Below are 13,367 nucleotides of genomic sequence, written 5' to 3'. Positions count from 1 at the left end.
TAATCGATGTTCCCCAGATAGTGGACACATTAGATATTAAACTGATCAGAACAGACCCACTAAGTTCTCATTAATCAAGAAAACTCCGGTCTTCTTTTGTTTAACCCCTGGAACCTCTATTTCCCTTTAACAAAGTCCATAATATATGTACCCCAGATAGTGGACCTATTAGATATTAAACTGATCAGAACAGACCCTCTGCTGTCTTATACAAAGATTCTCCCATCTCCCTTTTCCAAAAGTCCATTTAATCTATAAACCCCAGAAAGCAGCCCTACAACTCCGAGGAGACCCCAAAGAGGAGAGAAGAGACGCTCCAATCCAAGCCTCTCCATCCGGTGTCCTCCCCTGGCCATGCATGTCCTATATGGAGGGAGTAACAGCTCAGGACATAGAAGGAGAACATCTCCCCTGTACCCGCCCTCCAGATGCTGAGACCCTGGGATCTGGGGTAAGACTACACACTAACCTCCTTCTCCTTCCTCGGGACTGTGGGTGCAGCGATCGATGTCTCTCTAGGAACAGGAAACACCTCGGATTTGCAGGGAGATCCTGTCCCTGGAGAGTCGGGACCCCCCACTCACTGCCGATGTGGAGGTGTTAGGGAAATCCTCGTTACTCCTAACCCTGATGATGGTAGAGGGTCTCCCCAGTCACAGTGTCCCCTGGTCTTGTCTCCTGCAGGTTCCTCTGATTCCTCCTGCGCTGTGGTAAACCAGACACTATGGAGGAAGACATGACTGGCGCCATGTGTACAGGACAAAGACAAGGTCTACACCATATATACTAAATAAATGATAAACCACATGAAGGAGTCTACCAGTCCTTTACACCACATTAGGAGATCTCCCCGAGGCTCAGGTTTGCTCCACTGTCATGGTGCCCCCACAAGTTACAGCTGCATCACATCCAGTGTCTCCCCCTGCAGGTCCATATTGGAGGGTCGCCCCTTTACCAGACCACCACGTACCCTCTTATAGCTCCGGGGGTCTGGGGAGGTGTTTGGGTACATTTCTGTCTGTAGGGGGTCTGCACTGCACTAAATCCTGGTGCACCTTCTGTCAGGTACACGGCCCTATAGAGATTGTGATCTTATGGGAATCAGATCTGTATAAGGGGGAGCACTACCTGTACCCCAACAGTTAAAGACAAGTGTGGCCAAAGATAACACATATCACCCCCCAAAAAAGGACATAATTGAGTAAATGTGCACAAGACTCCTGGTCCAAACGGGTTACACCCCACAGTTCTTAAAGAACCCAGTCCTGTTATTGTTGTGCCGCTGTCAGGGATCCCCGAATGACTGGTGCAGTGCCAAGTGACTGGAACAATGCGAATGTGGTGCCAATATACAAAACTGCTCTAGAACTTCACCAGGCAATTACAGGCCTGTAAGCCTAACTTCTAATGCAGGGTAAATATTGAAAAAGTTATTAAAAGACTATATACAGTAGTATGTGACATCACATGGTATAATACGTGACAGGGGCCGCTGTGTATATAGTATCTCCAGGCCCGGCGTATCCTCCATGTAACTACAGAGGAGCCGCTGTGTATATAGTATCTCCAGGCCCGGCGTATCCTCCATGTAACTACAGAGGAGCCGCTGTGTATATAGTATCTCCAGGCCCGGCGTATCCTCCATGTAACTACAGAGGAGCCGCTGTGTATATAGTATCTCCAGGCCCGGCGTATCCTCCATGTAACTACAGAGGAGCCGCTGTGTATATAGTATCTCCAGGCCTGGTGTATCCTACATGTAACTACAGAGGAGCCGCTGTGTATATAGTATCTCCAGGCCCGGCGTATCCTCCATGTAACTACAGAGGAGCCGCTGTGTATATAGTATCTCCAGGCCCGGTGTATCCTCCATGTAACTACAGAGGAGCCGCTGTGTATATAGTATCTCCAGGCCAGGTGTATCCTCCATGTAACTACAGAGGAGCCGCTGTGTATATAGTATCTCCAGGCCTGGTGTCACTACAGAGGAGATACTGTAGATATTGGGTCACATACAAGCCATGGATGTAGCGGCTCCTTCTCCACATAAGAGGCCTCATCAGGTAGTAGGAAGGATAGGGGGCGCCACACCTGAGAGCGGAGGGAGAGCACTGCAGTGTAAAGCAGGGCGGAGAAGCAGAGGCAGGAGATAAAGTCCTTCTAGATGGTTGTGACCTCTGTGTCCTGAGGAGCCATCAGACTTGTATGTAGAAGGCATTAGAATCAATTAAATGTTTTAAAACACATTTGTTTTTAGTTTCACGAGTTCCCAACATATAAACATATTACAAAAAAATTGGAGATTTTTATACTTTTAGTAATAAATACAAATTTACACTTTTGCCAGTTCTGTAGAGTCCCGAATGTCTGAGAATATGGCGCCCTCTATGAGGCAAAGTAGGTACTGCAGGGTATATCACAGTCATGTCCAGTGATGTACAGGGAGCAGCGGTGTGATAGGTGATGACATCTCTGACCTTGAACTTTCCATCATGGCGGCGGCGGCAGTGCGGGAGGTTCTTCCTCGTCAGAGTCAAATTCCACATTTTCATCTTTTATCCACTTTCCTGTCCCATCCGGAATCCACCCGGAGCTGTGGAAAGAGACCGGCACATAATATCCACCACGTGGGGGCGCTATAGTCACCAGCAATAGTCTATACCAGCAGGAAGGCCTCACCTCCGCAGAGACAGGTAATGCTCCATCACTCGCCGTCTCTCAGGGTCATCACCCACATCTTCCTGCATTTCTGAAGGTTTCTTCTTCTTACCATTTTTCTTTGTGTGAGACGGTTTACAGATTCCTGAAAAATATCAACACATTGGCCACATTTATCAAATACAGTGCGGTGTGCAGTGCAGAATAGTGAGTGCAGCTGTGGAGTATAATACAGGATGTAACTCGGGATCAGTACAGGATAAGTAATGTCATGTATGTACACAGTGACTGCACCAGCAGCAGAATAGTGAGTGCAGCTCTGGAGTATAATACAGGAGGTAACTCAGGATCAGTACAGGATAAGTAATGTCATGTATGTACACAGTGACTGCACCAGCAGCAGAATAGTGAGTGCAGCTCTGGTGTATAATACAGGATGTAACTCAGGTTCAGTACAGGATAAGTAATGTCATGTATGTACACAGTGACTGCACCAGCAGCAGAATAGTGAGTGCAGCTCTGGGGTATAATACAGGATGTAACTCAGGATCAGTACAGGATAAGTAATGTCATGTATGTACACAGTGACTGCACCAGCAGCAGAATAGTGAGTGCAGCTCTGGGGGTATAATACAGGATGTAACTCAGGATCAGTACAGGATAAGTAATGTCATGTATGTACACAGTGACTGCACCAGCAGCAGAATAGTGAGTGCAGCTCTGGAGTATAATATAGGATGTAACTCAGGATCAGTACAGGACAAGTAATGTCATGTATGTACACAGTGACTGCACCAGCAGCAGAATAGTGAGTGCAGCTCTGGGGTATAATACAGGATGTAACTCAGGATACACTATGATAAGATGTCACCTGTAGAGCGGCTCCTCGGCTCAGGACAGGTGGTCTCTGCTGTGGTTGGGGGTAGGTCTGGCTGAGTAGTCCCTGGAGAAGACAAGGATTGGGGAGGGTCCTCGGCCTTAGAAGAACTGTCCTTCCCTCTTCCCTCTCCTGCCCTGGAATATATAATAAAACTCTGTAAGATCTCATCTCCAAACAATCATCAGATCCACCCCCATAGTTTGGGTTTGGGCCTCTGGTCCCTGTACGGTCAGGGGTGACAACCACCAACCTATAAAGTAAGTAGCGATGGATCGTCCCTATAGAAATAGTAAAGTCTAGTACCTTTTCCTGGTGCAGCAGCTGTTGTACGGTGCAGACTTCAGCAATGCATGCTGGGTAATCTTCCTGGTCTGTTCCAGAAGAGGAGCCGGGCGCTAAAGAGAAACAAATAGGAGGTCAGAACTGATGACAGGCGATGCCCGATCAGCCCAGCAGTGACCCTCGTGTCAGGGGAGCTGCAAAATGGTGATGTGACAATGAGCAGAGAATAGTCAGATTTTGCCTGAGAGGAGTCAAGTTCAGATTCTTCAGAGTAGGGTCATTTCAGACTCCTCTAACTTTGGTTCTTTCACACCTAGAAACATACTGTAGTACTGATGTTATATTGAAGCTGGGAATCCCGTCTTACAGATCACATGTATACAGAACCAGAGATAGAGACAAGACATAGTTGGAAATATAAGATGTAGATAAAGATCCATTTCCTGTCTTTAACTACTTCCATTTCTGTTTACCTGTGATCTAATTCTCCTCTTTAAAATGACACCAGCAGTATGTTTCTAGGTGCTATAAAACTGAAGATTTTGGAGTGTTGCCGCCTGTAAACTTGATTGATCTCTGGTAAAATATAACTCGTCTCTACTCCTTGTCACATGGGGGGTGCTAGTTTAATGCAGTAAAATCTGGTGACAGGTTCCCTTCTACTACAGTAGTCACCCCTGGGGTACACACACCTGTTCCCCGGCCTCCTCCGCCCGGACATACTCCTCGTGCCGGCGCTTCTGGACCTCGTTACGATGAGCCGCCTTCTTCTTGTAGAAGTTCTGCAGACCTGGAGGGAGCACATCCCATAATAATCCCATGAACCTCCTGTCTGGCTGCCATGTACATGCGGATATTCATGTATTCGGTGTGTAGGTTGCTCTATGCCCAAACACTGATACAGGAAGTGTTGTCATAGGATCAGGTACTCACAGGTCACATGCTTCTTTCCTCCCCGGTGCACGGATAACATATCGATGGTATGGAAGACCGGTCTGTGGTGACACACGGTGCAGGCGTACCTGGGAAACGACATACAATACACACTTAAGCTCCACCCCAAACCTGTGTACCCCATTTCGAGGTGGGTTATCCCCCCATTTCACCACCTACTGTCCATTCTTCAGGAGAAGCGCCTCGTCCTCCGGGATGAAACTGGACAATAAATCCGCCACTCGTCTTTTCTGTATAGAAAAAAAATAAGATAAGATTTTTGGGTTTTTTCCACTTTAAGTGCTCACTCGTGGCTGCCATATTTGTTTTCCTGAGTCCGCCCATTTAAAGGGACATATCATTAGTGATTGTTACCCTATGGTAAAGCTATAAACACACATTACAGACAAAAAAAACCCCAAATTTATCCCTGACCCCACTAGAAGCAAAAATCTATAGCCCCAAACAGGTGGAGAAGTGAAAGCAGATCAAAGCATGATGAGAGTTGTAGTCCACCAGCACCTGTAACGCTGTTCCTAAAAAGGGATGCTGTGCACAGGCCTCCCCACCCCATAATCACCATAGACCTCACCTTTAGGTCGCTGTTACTTACCTTTAATACGTTTAGCTGGCTGCTATCGTCCCCTTCCCGTTTAAACGACATCTTTCTCCCTCACCGGCCACCGTACTTCCGCGCACAGCTTCTTGGGAGATGTAGTTTGGACGTGCGGACGCGCCTGTGCTGGTGATCTACGTCACTCTCGCTATCCGTTGCATGCCGGGATAAGTAGTCTTTTATGGTCACGCCTATTACGCCATTCCTGAGCCCGGAGACTACACCGCCCAGGATGCTTTGCAGCTGTCACCGCTGGCCAGTTGCTGTTGACAAGTGCATGCTATAGAAGGGGCTGGGGGTGGTCACTGGAGCTGGTGTAGTAGTCCATGCTGGAATCTCCCTTCCAGTAGGCGGGGATCATGTGATACACAACATCTTGTTTGTTCTCCATGTAATTACATTATTATTATCTTGGTGCACACCATGTGATAGAGTTAAGGAGCCTCATTAAGCTTCAGGAAGCATGGCCTCCAGAGATGGGGACTCAGGGCTGCTGCGGGGCTCCAGGACGCGCTCCTATGGCAGCCTGGTCCAATCACCGTACTCTCCGGCCCGCGTCAGGAAGGTGGAACATCTGGTGCAACCAGGGGACACGCTCCCGGGGCTGGCTCTCAAGTATGGAGTCACGGTGAGTCCTGACCGGGGGACTAGAGATGTATGGTATAACTGTGAGTACAGCCCGGGTGACTAGAGATGTATGGCATCACTGTGAGTACTGCCCGGGGGACTAGAGATGCATGGCATCACTGTGAGCACTGCCCAGGGGACTAGAGATGTATGACGTCACTGTGAGTACTGTCCGGGGGACTAGAGATGTATGACGTCACTGTGAGTAATGCCCGGGGGACTAGAGATGCATGGCATCACTGTGAGCACTGCCCAGGGGACTAGAGATGTATGACGTCACTGTGAGTACTGTCCGGGGGACTAGAGATGTATGACGTCACTGTGAGTACTGCCCGGGGGACTAGAGATGCATGGCATCACTGTGAGCACTGCCCAGGGGACTAGAGATGCATGGCATCACTGTGAGCACTGCCCAGGGGACTAGAGATGTATGACGTCACTGTGAGTACTGTCTGGGGGACTAGAGGTGTATGACGTCACTGTGAGTACTGTCCGGGGGACTAGAGGTGTATGGCGTCACTGTGAGTACTGCCCGGGGGACTAGAGATGTATGACGTCACTGTGAGTACTGCCCGGGGGACTAGAGATGTATGGCATCACTGTGAGTACTGCCCGGGGGACTAGAGATGTATGGCGTCACTGTGAGTACTGCCCGGGGGACTAGAGATGTATGACATCACTGTGAGCACTGCCCGGGGGACTAGAGATGTATGACGTCACTGTGAGCACTGCCCGGGGGACTAGAGATGTATGGCGTCACTGTGAGTACTGCCCGGGGGACTAGAGATGTATGACATCACTGTGAGTACTGCCCGGGGGACTAGAGATGTATGGCATGACTGTGAGCACTGCCCAGGGGACTAGAGATGTATGACGTCACTGTGAGTACTGCCCGGGGGACTAGAGATGTATGACGTCACTGTGAGCACTGCCGGGGACTAGAGATGTATGACGTCACTGTGAGCACTGCCGGGGGGACTAGAGATGTATGACGTCACTGTGAGTACTGCCGGGGGGACTAGAGATGTATGACGTCACTGTGAGCACTGCCGGGGACTAGAGATGTATGACGTCACTGTGAGCACTGCCGGGGGGACTAGAGATGTATGACGTCACTGTGAGTACTGCCGGGGGGACTAGAGATGTATGACGTCACTGTGAGCACTGCCGGGGGACTAGAGATGTATGGCGTCACTGTGAGCACTGCCTGGGGGACTAGAGATGTATGACGTCACTGTGAGCACTGCCGGGGGGACTAGAGATGTATGACGTCACTGTGAGCACTGCCGGGGGGACTAGAGATGTATGACGTCACTGTGAGCACTGCCGGGGACTAGAGATGTATGACGTCACTGTGAGCACTGCCGGGGACTAGAGATGTATGACGTCACTGTGAGTACTGCCGGGGGACTAGAGATGTATGGCGTCACTGTGAGCACTGCCGGGGGACTAGAGATGTATGACATCACTGTGAGCACTGGCCGGGGGACTAGAGATGTATGGCATGACTGTGAGCACTGGCCGGGGGACTAGAGATGTATGGCATCACTGTGAGTACTGCCCGGGGGACTAGAGATGTATGGCGTCACTGTGAGCACTGGCCGGGGGACTAGAGATGTATGGCGTCACTGTGAGCACTGGCCGGGGGACTAGAGATGTATGACATCACTGTGAGCACTGCCCGGGGGACTAGAGATGTATGACATCACTGTGAGCACTGCCTGGGGGACTAGAGATGTATGGCATCACTGTGAGTACTGCCCGGGGGACTAGAGATGTATGGCGTCACTGTGAGTACTGCCCGGGGGACTAGACATGTATGGCGTCACTGTAAGTACAGCCCGGGGGACTAGAGGTGTATGACATCACTGTGAGTACTGCCCGGGGGACTAGACATGTATGGCGTCACTGTAAGTACAGCCCGGGGGACTAGAGATGTATGGCATCACTGTGAGTACTGCCCGGGGGACTAGAAGTCTCAGCATGCCCAAGAGACCACACTGTAGGGTCTGGAGCTGCTCGTGGAAAGACAGACTCTTGTTTTGTAAGATTCTTATTGAACTACAACTTCAAGCATTTCCAGTAGACTTCAACTGAGAAACCAACTACTATCTCTATACAGGCATCTGGTGGAGAACTATAACTCCCAGCATGTGTGCAACGTTATCTGAAGGGTCTTGAGCTTCCTATTGGGTCAGGCGAATATAGGGAGACAATAAGAAGAGACAGCTGCTCCATATCTTTGATTTTGTGTTGTACTACAACTCCCAGTATGCCCAGTAGACCTCCATGCTGAAAACTCACTGGAAATAGTTAGTATGCTTTCGGCATCTGTACAGTGCTATTGTACTACTACTCCCAGTATGTCTATAAGTCCCATAACAAGTGACTACATGTCTACACATAACAAGTGCAGTAGGTTCTTCCAGGGTTGTGTAATGGGCGCCCCCTGTGGGTGTCACTGCTGTTACTTGTGGTCTGTACGGACTTCCTCTAAAAGTGGAAAATTCCTGTGAAATTCTTATATTACATAATTTTCTTGCTTCACGGTGACTTCCGCTATTAGTGGGACAGCTGGGTGACTCCTAAAATGGCTGCCCTCTTCCAACATGGCTGCTCTGTCTTTTTTTTTATTCAGGAATCTAGGAAAGTTGGGTAGCGGAGTTTTCCCTTTGATATAATAGTATGAGGCATGAGGTATTAGGGCGCCTCTTCCATACACTATAAAAGTCAATGTAGATGACATCCAATTTACATAAACCGCACGATTCCCAGGTCATGTGACTCCATTCCTGTTTGTCTCCCTCTACAGATGGAGCAGATCAAGAGGGAAAATCGACTCTACACCAACGACTCAATATTCCTCAAAAAATACCTCAGCATCCCTGTCTTGGCCGAACAACCGGACCTGACCAACGGCGGGCACCATGCAGAGGGTTCAGGTACCGGGGGGGAGAATAACGCACACAAGGAGGAGGGGAAGGCGAACCGCCCTCAACGCAGTATGTCCGTGGACGCCCGCAAGGACGAGGTCACCGCAATCGACTTCATGAGCAAACTGGACACCAGAATTCGTGTTTCCAAGAGGGCAGCGGTCAAGAAGATGCGAGATGTGGAGTCCCCGTAAGTGTTTACATTTTCCTCTTGTGCTGTAACCTATAGCAACCAATGGTTCATCACTAATGTAAGCCTTCATGGTTGCGTCCGCCAAGTAGTGTTTATTTTAGGCGCGATATTGTCACTTTAAAAGAGTGATGGCAGCCATTTTGTTTTACAAATTGATATTTATGGTAAGAGTGCGCATATAGCCACACACAAAATGGCTGCTTCTGTTCTTCACTGAAGGAAAGTCAAAACACCGGCAAAAAGGCGGCCATCTTGTTATAGGAGATTTATGAAGCTTTCCCTGTTGCCCCCAGCAACTAAACATGTAACAGGTGGCCCTGTTATGAGAATGTGGCGGCAGCCATTTTGTGCCTCATATTTTATCAATTAATACGGTAATAATCTCACAGAAAATGGCTGCTGCCATCCATCTGTGAGATGATGAGTACATGTCAGAGTGCGTTCACACGTTCCACTTCCAGTCATATCGCTTTGATGGGTTGCTTTGAGATCATCAGAAAAGCTGGGTTACAACCCCTAGAGGGGGTACATTTACTGTAATCCAAGGGAGGTGATGGCAGCCATTGTAACTCAAAAAATCAGAGTAAACTACAGATCTCAAAAGAATTTTCCTCTCAGGTTTTCCAGAACCAGAATGGGACAATTTGTTGATTAGGACCCTGGAAAAGCTGGGTTATTGCACTTTGTAACTGAATGAATGGAATTTAACAGGTTGTTAATGGGTCACTGATTTAGTTTTGGCGCCATCATGACTACATCAGCCATCCATGAGGGACATGACATGAGGGACGTTCATACAGTGGTCACTGATCAGTGATCGTAGGCGTCCCAACTGTTGACCTCCACCAATCAGAAACAAGATAGCTGCAACTTTAGGATAAACCCCTTTAAAACCTTTTAATAGGAACGTGACAAATTTCTAACCTTACTTTATATATTTCAGAGCACAAGAAGGTGACTCCACCGAAGTAACGGTTGGCTACCAAGACCCGAGACTCCCGGGCTCTCCCCAAACTGCGCAGCGCTCCCGCCTCGGACCCGTCCCCCTCACCGTCACCACCCGGGCAACGATTCTTAGAGATCGAGAAGATGAGATATTTAAACTCTGACCTATTTCTCTTTTACTATTCTATTGTTTTAGTTTTTCACTCTCTTTTATTTAATATTTCTTTCAAAAATTTACAAAATTACTTTCGAATCTTGACTTTCTGTAGTTGGACGCTGAAGATCAAATTCTTCAAAACCGACACCCGAGGTCATTGGATCCCAAATTCTTTTTAATGCTAATTTTAATTTATTTAAATTTATTAGTTAGAAATAATTTTTAACTATTTTTTTTAATGTATCTCAGGGTCTATAAATTAGAAATCCTATGCACAGCTGTTACTGGCCCTCATCTATTTGTGTGTTACACCCCTGGTTATTAAATAGTAGTGCACCCCACAACTTCTTCATGGGCCTGTGGAACGTCTTCATCCAAAACCGTATCGGGATCGTCCTCACCTTTGACCTCCAGCATGCTTATATACTCCTATATAAGTGGACCTACATAGGACTGTTGTATTATTTATCACCAGACGGGGGCGCCATCGTACTGTAAAAAGTCTCGTTATATCGGTCCAGTACCTGCAATAATTCTGTGTCTATGTGCCTATAACCTTTCTACTTTACTGTTAGGTAGATGCTTTTCTGCACTGCTGTGAACAATTTGCCGTAATGCATCGTTTCTGCCGTAAATACAGGTCATTTTTGTGTTACCGCACAGTTCAGATTGTCAGTTCTTGATGAGACTGGATTTGGCACTTTTTTTTTTTTTCATGGAATCTCGGATATAAAGGAGCGGAGCTGTTAAAGGGGTTAAAGTCCAGGTCACTTGCCCGTGGTAGACAACGACCTTTGAACTGTGGTTATGTACAGCAGAGGTATGAAAATTTCCACTGCTATGTCACCCAGCTTTCTTAGGCTCCTGAACTGTAATTAATCCTGGTGATTAATTCTTGCTGGAGTCATGTGGTCGATTATTGTCAAAAATTTGGAATCCCAAATTTTTAGTTAGTATTTCCCCCATATCGGTGCAGGATTAGAAAAACTTGGCTGTATTTATCCTGAAACGGCGCCTCACTCATCCACAGGTTGTGCCTGGTATGACACCTCTGTCCCTAAATAACTAGGCTCCTAGAAAACCAATAGTTTGGCTAAATTGTAGGTAAACCAGCTTTCCTATTAGAATTTTTTTTTTCCTCAGTGAACCTTTTTTTCCCCAAAAAAAACAATTTTTATCTTTGACTAAAAGGTAACTGTTTGAATCATTTTATTTTGAGGGGAATAACTGCTAACGTATGACGACAATGATAAGAGTACGCGCTTACACGTCGGATCATTATCTTGTGGCCTGAACAAATATTTATAATTTTTTTAAATTATTATTTTAGATTTTAATTTTTTTTTTTTTTTTTTTTTTAAAGAAAAATGTTGAACGTGTGAAACTGACCTATAATTTTTTATTTTAATGTGATTTTATTTTGTGTCTGTCTGTCTGTCTCTGTCTCCTTTTTCTTTCTCTCTCTGTTTTATGCTGATTTATTGGCTATACTCGCCCTGATCGACCGGTCTACATGACGATTCCTTAAATGGATTTTATCACATCCAAAAACACCCCACAAGTAAAGTCATCATTGTATAGAGCACTTTATAAGCTTTCCACTGATACCTTTCCTGTTTCTCAATGAACTGTCATTTCAAAGATAATTCCATTTTTATCTTTATGCAAAGGAGCTCATCAGTGCACCTGGGGCGGAGCCATGTCTGCTGCACCCAGTGTCGGACTGGCCCACCAGAGTACCAGAGGATCCTCCAGTGGGCCCTGGCTCAACCCAATACTGAACCCCACAGGTCCATCAGAAAACACCACAATTTGGAGACTAGAGTATTGTGGACTATATTTCCTGGGGGATAATGAAGAGTGGACCCCCAAATTGATTTCATCTGGTGGTCCTAAGGAAACCCAGTCAGACACGGGCTTATTTTTTTTTTAAACACCTTTTTCCTGCAAAGTAATGTCAATCATTATGTAAACAGGCAGTAGCGGGTGATGTTTGGCAGCATAGAAAGACAAAACGGGTGCACTAAGAGACATGGCTCCGCCCCTGGTGCACTGAAAAGCTTATTTACATAAAGACAAAAGTAAAATTTCCTCTAAAATGACAAATCAGTGGGAAACAGAAATGAATATGTCTGGAAAGCTGATAAAGTGCTCTACCCAATGCTGGGGTCACTTGTGGGGTGATTTCAGAGCTGGTACACTCCCTTTAACAGTCTCTGACCTGGATATAATGGAGCTATGAAATCTCGAAAACCTCAGTTTTGCGAGCCATCGACACACATGTTCTTGGAGAAAATGAAAATGTGTAGTGATGCAGTTTTTGTAGAAATTTTTGTATGAAATAATTTATTACTTTTATTGTTACTGTGTCCAAAAGTAATAAACCAGTTTAAAAAACCGGGCAATTGTGAAGTTAATTTATTGCGGGCACAAGGGGTTAAAATGCGATTCACGAAATGTTGAAAGTATTTTTGTTATTATTCATATACATTTATAATTATGAGAAGAATTATTTTTGGATTCTCAAAATAGATTTAAAAAAATTATTAAAATGGAGATTAAAAAATAAATTGAAATTAAAGAAAATTTTAAATATACTGTATAAAATAACATATCTATCGTTGGACATTAAAGAGTTAATAATCTGTTTTCAGAGGGCAAATATCCATTAGGCCTCATTTACCCAGCACTGTTTCCATGACGATGCAGCCCATGTTTTGAACCAACTTTATTCGATAAACGTTCGTGCGCGCTTGAGGCCTTGTCTGATGGGACCCGGGGATAGGAGATGGACAACTATTCTCCGATCCCTCAGATCTTCTGTAACTTCTTCCTCCCTCCATGTTACAGGCCAAAGAGATGCGAAAACCGTGTACGAGACGCCACCACACCTTGCCCTGGAATCTGAAGACAAAGCCCTCCTCGCCATCTGTCATTGTAGACATCTGATCTCCAGGCAGGGAAAGTTTCCAGGCGTTAGAAAGTGAGGTGCGGCTAAGTCTGTATTTGTCTAACTCAAAAGGACTGTAACCGGTTATGTATGTCAATTGTCGATAAAGTTTTGAGAGAGTTTTCCGTGTTTTTGTGTAAAATTCTATGGATAGATTTTTATTTTATAGGGAAACCCAACTCCTGGGTCACTG

The 13,367-nt window shown here is 46.3% G+C and overlaps 2 protein-coding genes and 1 long non-coding RNA gene across 4 annotated transcripts; 2 read left to right on the top strand and 1 right to left on the bottom strand.

The window, feature by feature from the left end:
• The first annotated feature begins 210 nt into the window (after nucleotides 1-210).
• LOC140068652 (uncharacterized) lies at nucleotides 211-807 on the top strand. The gene is made up of 2 exons (XR_011848511.1): nucleotides 211-451; nucleotides 685-807. It is a non-coding gene; the product is annotated as an uncharacterized lncRNA (long non-coding RNA).
• A 1,489-nt stretch (nucleotides 808-2,296) lies between these two features.
• Nucleotides 2,297-5,582, bottom strand: SCNM1 (sodium channel modifier 1). Of its 2 annotated transcripts, XM_072114798.1 has the most exons (8): nucleotides 5,367-5,582; nucleotides 4,934-5,004; nucleotides 4,754-4,842; nucleotides 4,513-4,610; nucleotides 3,842-3,933; nucleotides 3,530-3,672; nucleotides 2,680-2,803; nucleotides 2,297-2,593 (listed from the first exon to the last, which is right to left on the bottom strand). In XM_072114798.1, exons 1-8 carry the CDS (start codon nucleotides 5,415-5,417, stop codon nucleotides 2,491-2,493), a joined length of 771 nt encoding a protein of 256 aa, XP_071970899.1. In that variant the 5' UTR covers nucleotides 5,418-5,582; the 3' UTR covers nucleotides 2,297-2,490. The 2 variants fall into 2 exon arrangements, with proteins under 2 accessions (XP_071970899.1, XP_071970900.1); XM_072114799.1 differs by lacking the exon at nucleotides 5,367-5,582 and having other exon boundaries at nucleotides 4,930-5,004.
• On the top strand, nucleotides 5,510-12,630 carry LYSMD1 (LysM domain containing 1). Its single transcript, XM_072114800.1, has 3 exons — nucleotides 5,510-5,997; nucleotides 8,809-9,119; nucleotides 10,066-12,630. The coding sequence occupies exons 1-3, from the start codon at nucleotides 5,833-5,835 to the stop codon at nucleotides 10,229-10,231; spliced, it is 642 nt and encodes a 213-aa protein (XP_071970901.1). The 5' UTR covers nucleotides 5,510-5,832; the 3' UTR covers nucleotides 10,232-12,630.
• Nucleotides 12,631-13,367: the final 737 nt, after the last annotated feature.

This window comes from Engystomops pustulosus, chromosome 7, assembly GCF_040894005.1.
Source record: "Engystomops pustulosus chromosome 7, aEngPut4.maternal, whole genome shotgun sequence".
Taxonomy (NCBI): domain Eukaryota; kingdom Metazoa; phylum Chordata; class Amphibia; order Anura; family Leptodactylidae; genus Engystomops; species Engystomops pustulosus.
Note: the sequence above shows the minus strand (reverse complement) of the source record. Positions and strands in the feature narration are given on the sequence as shown.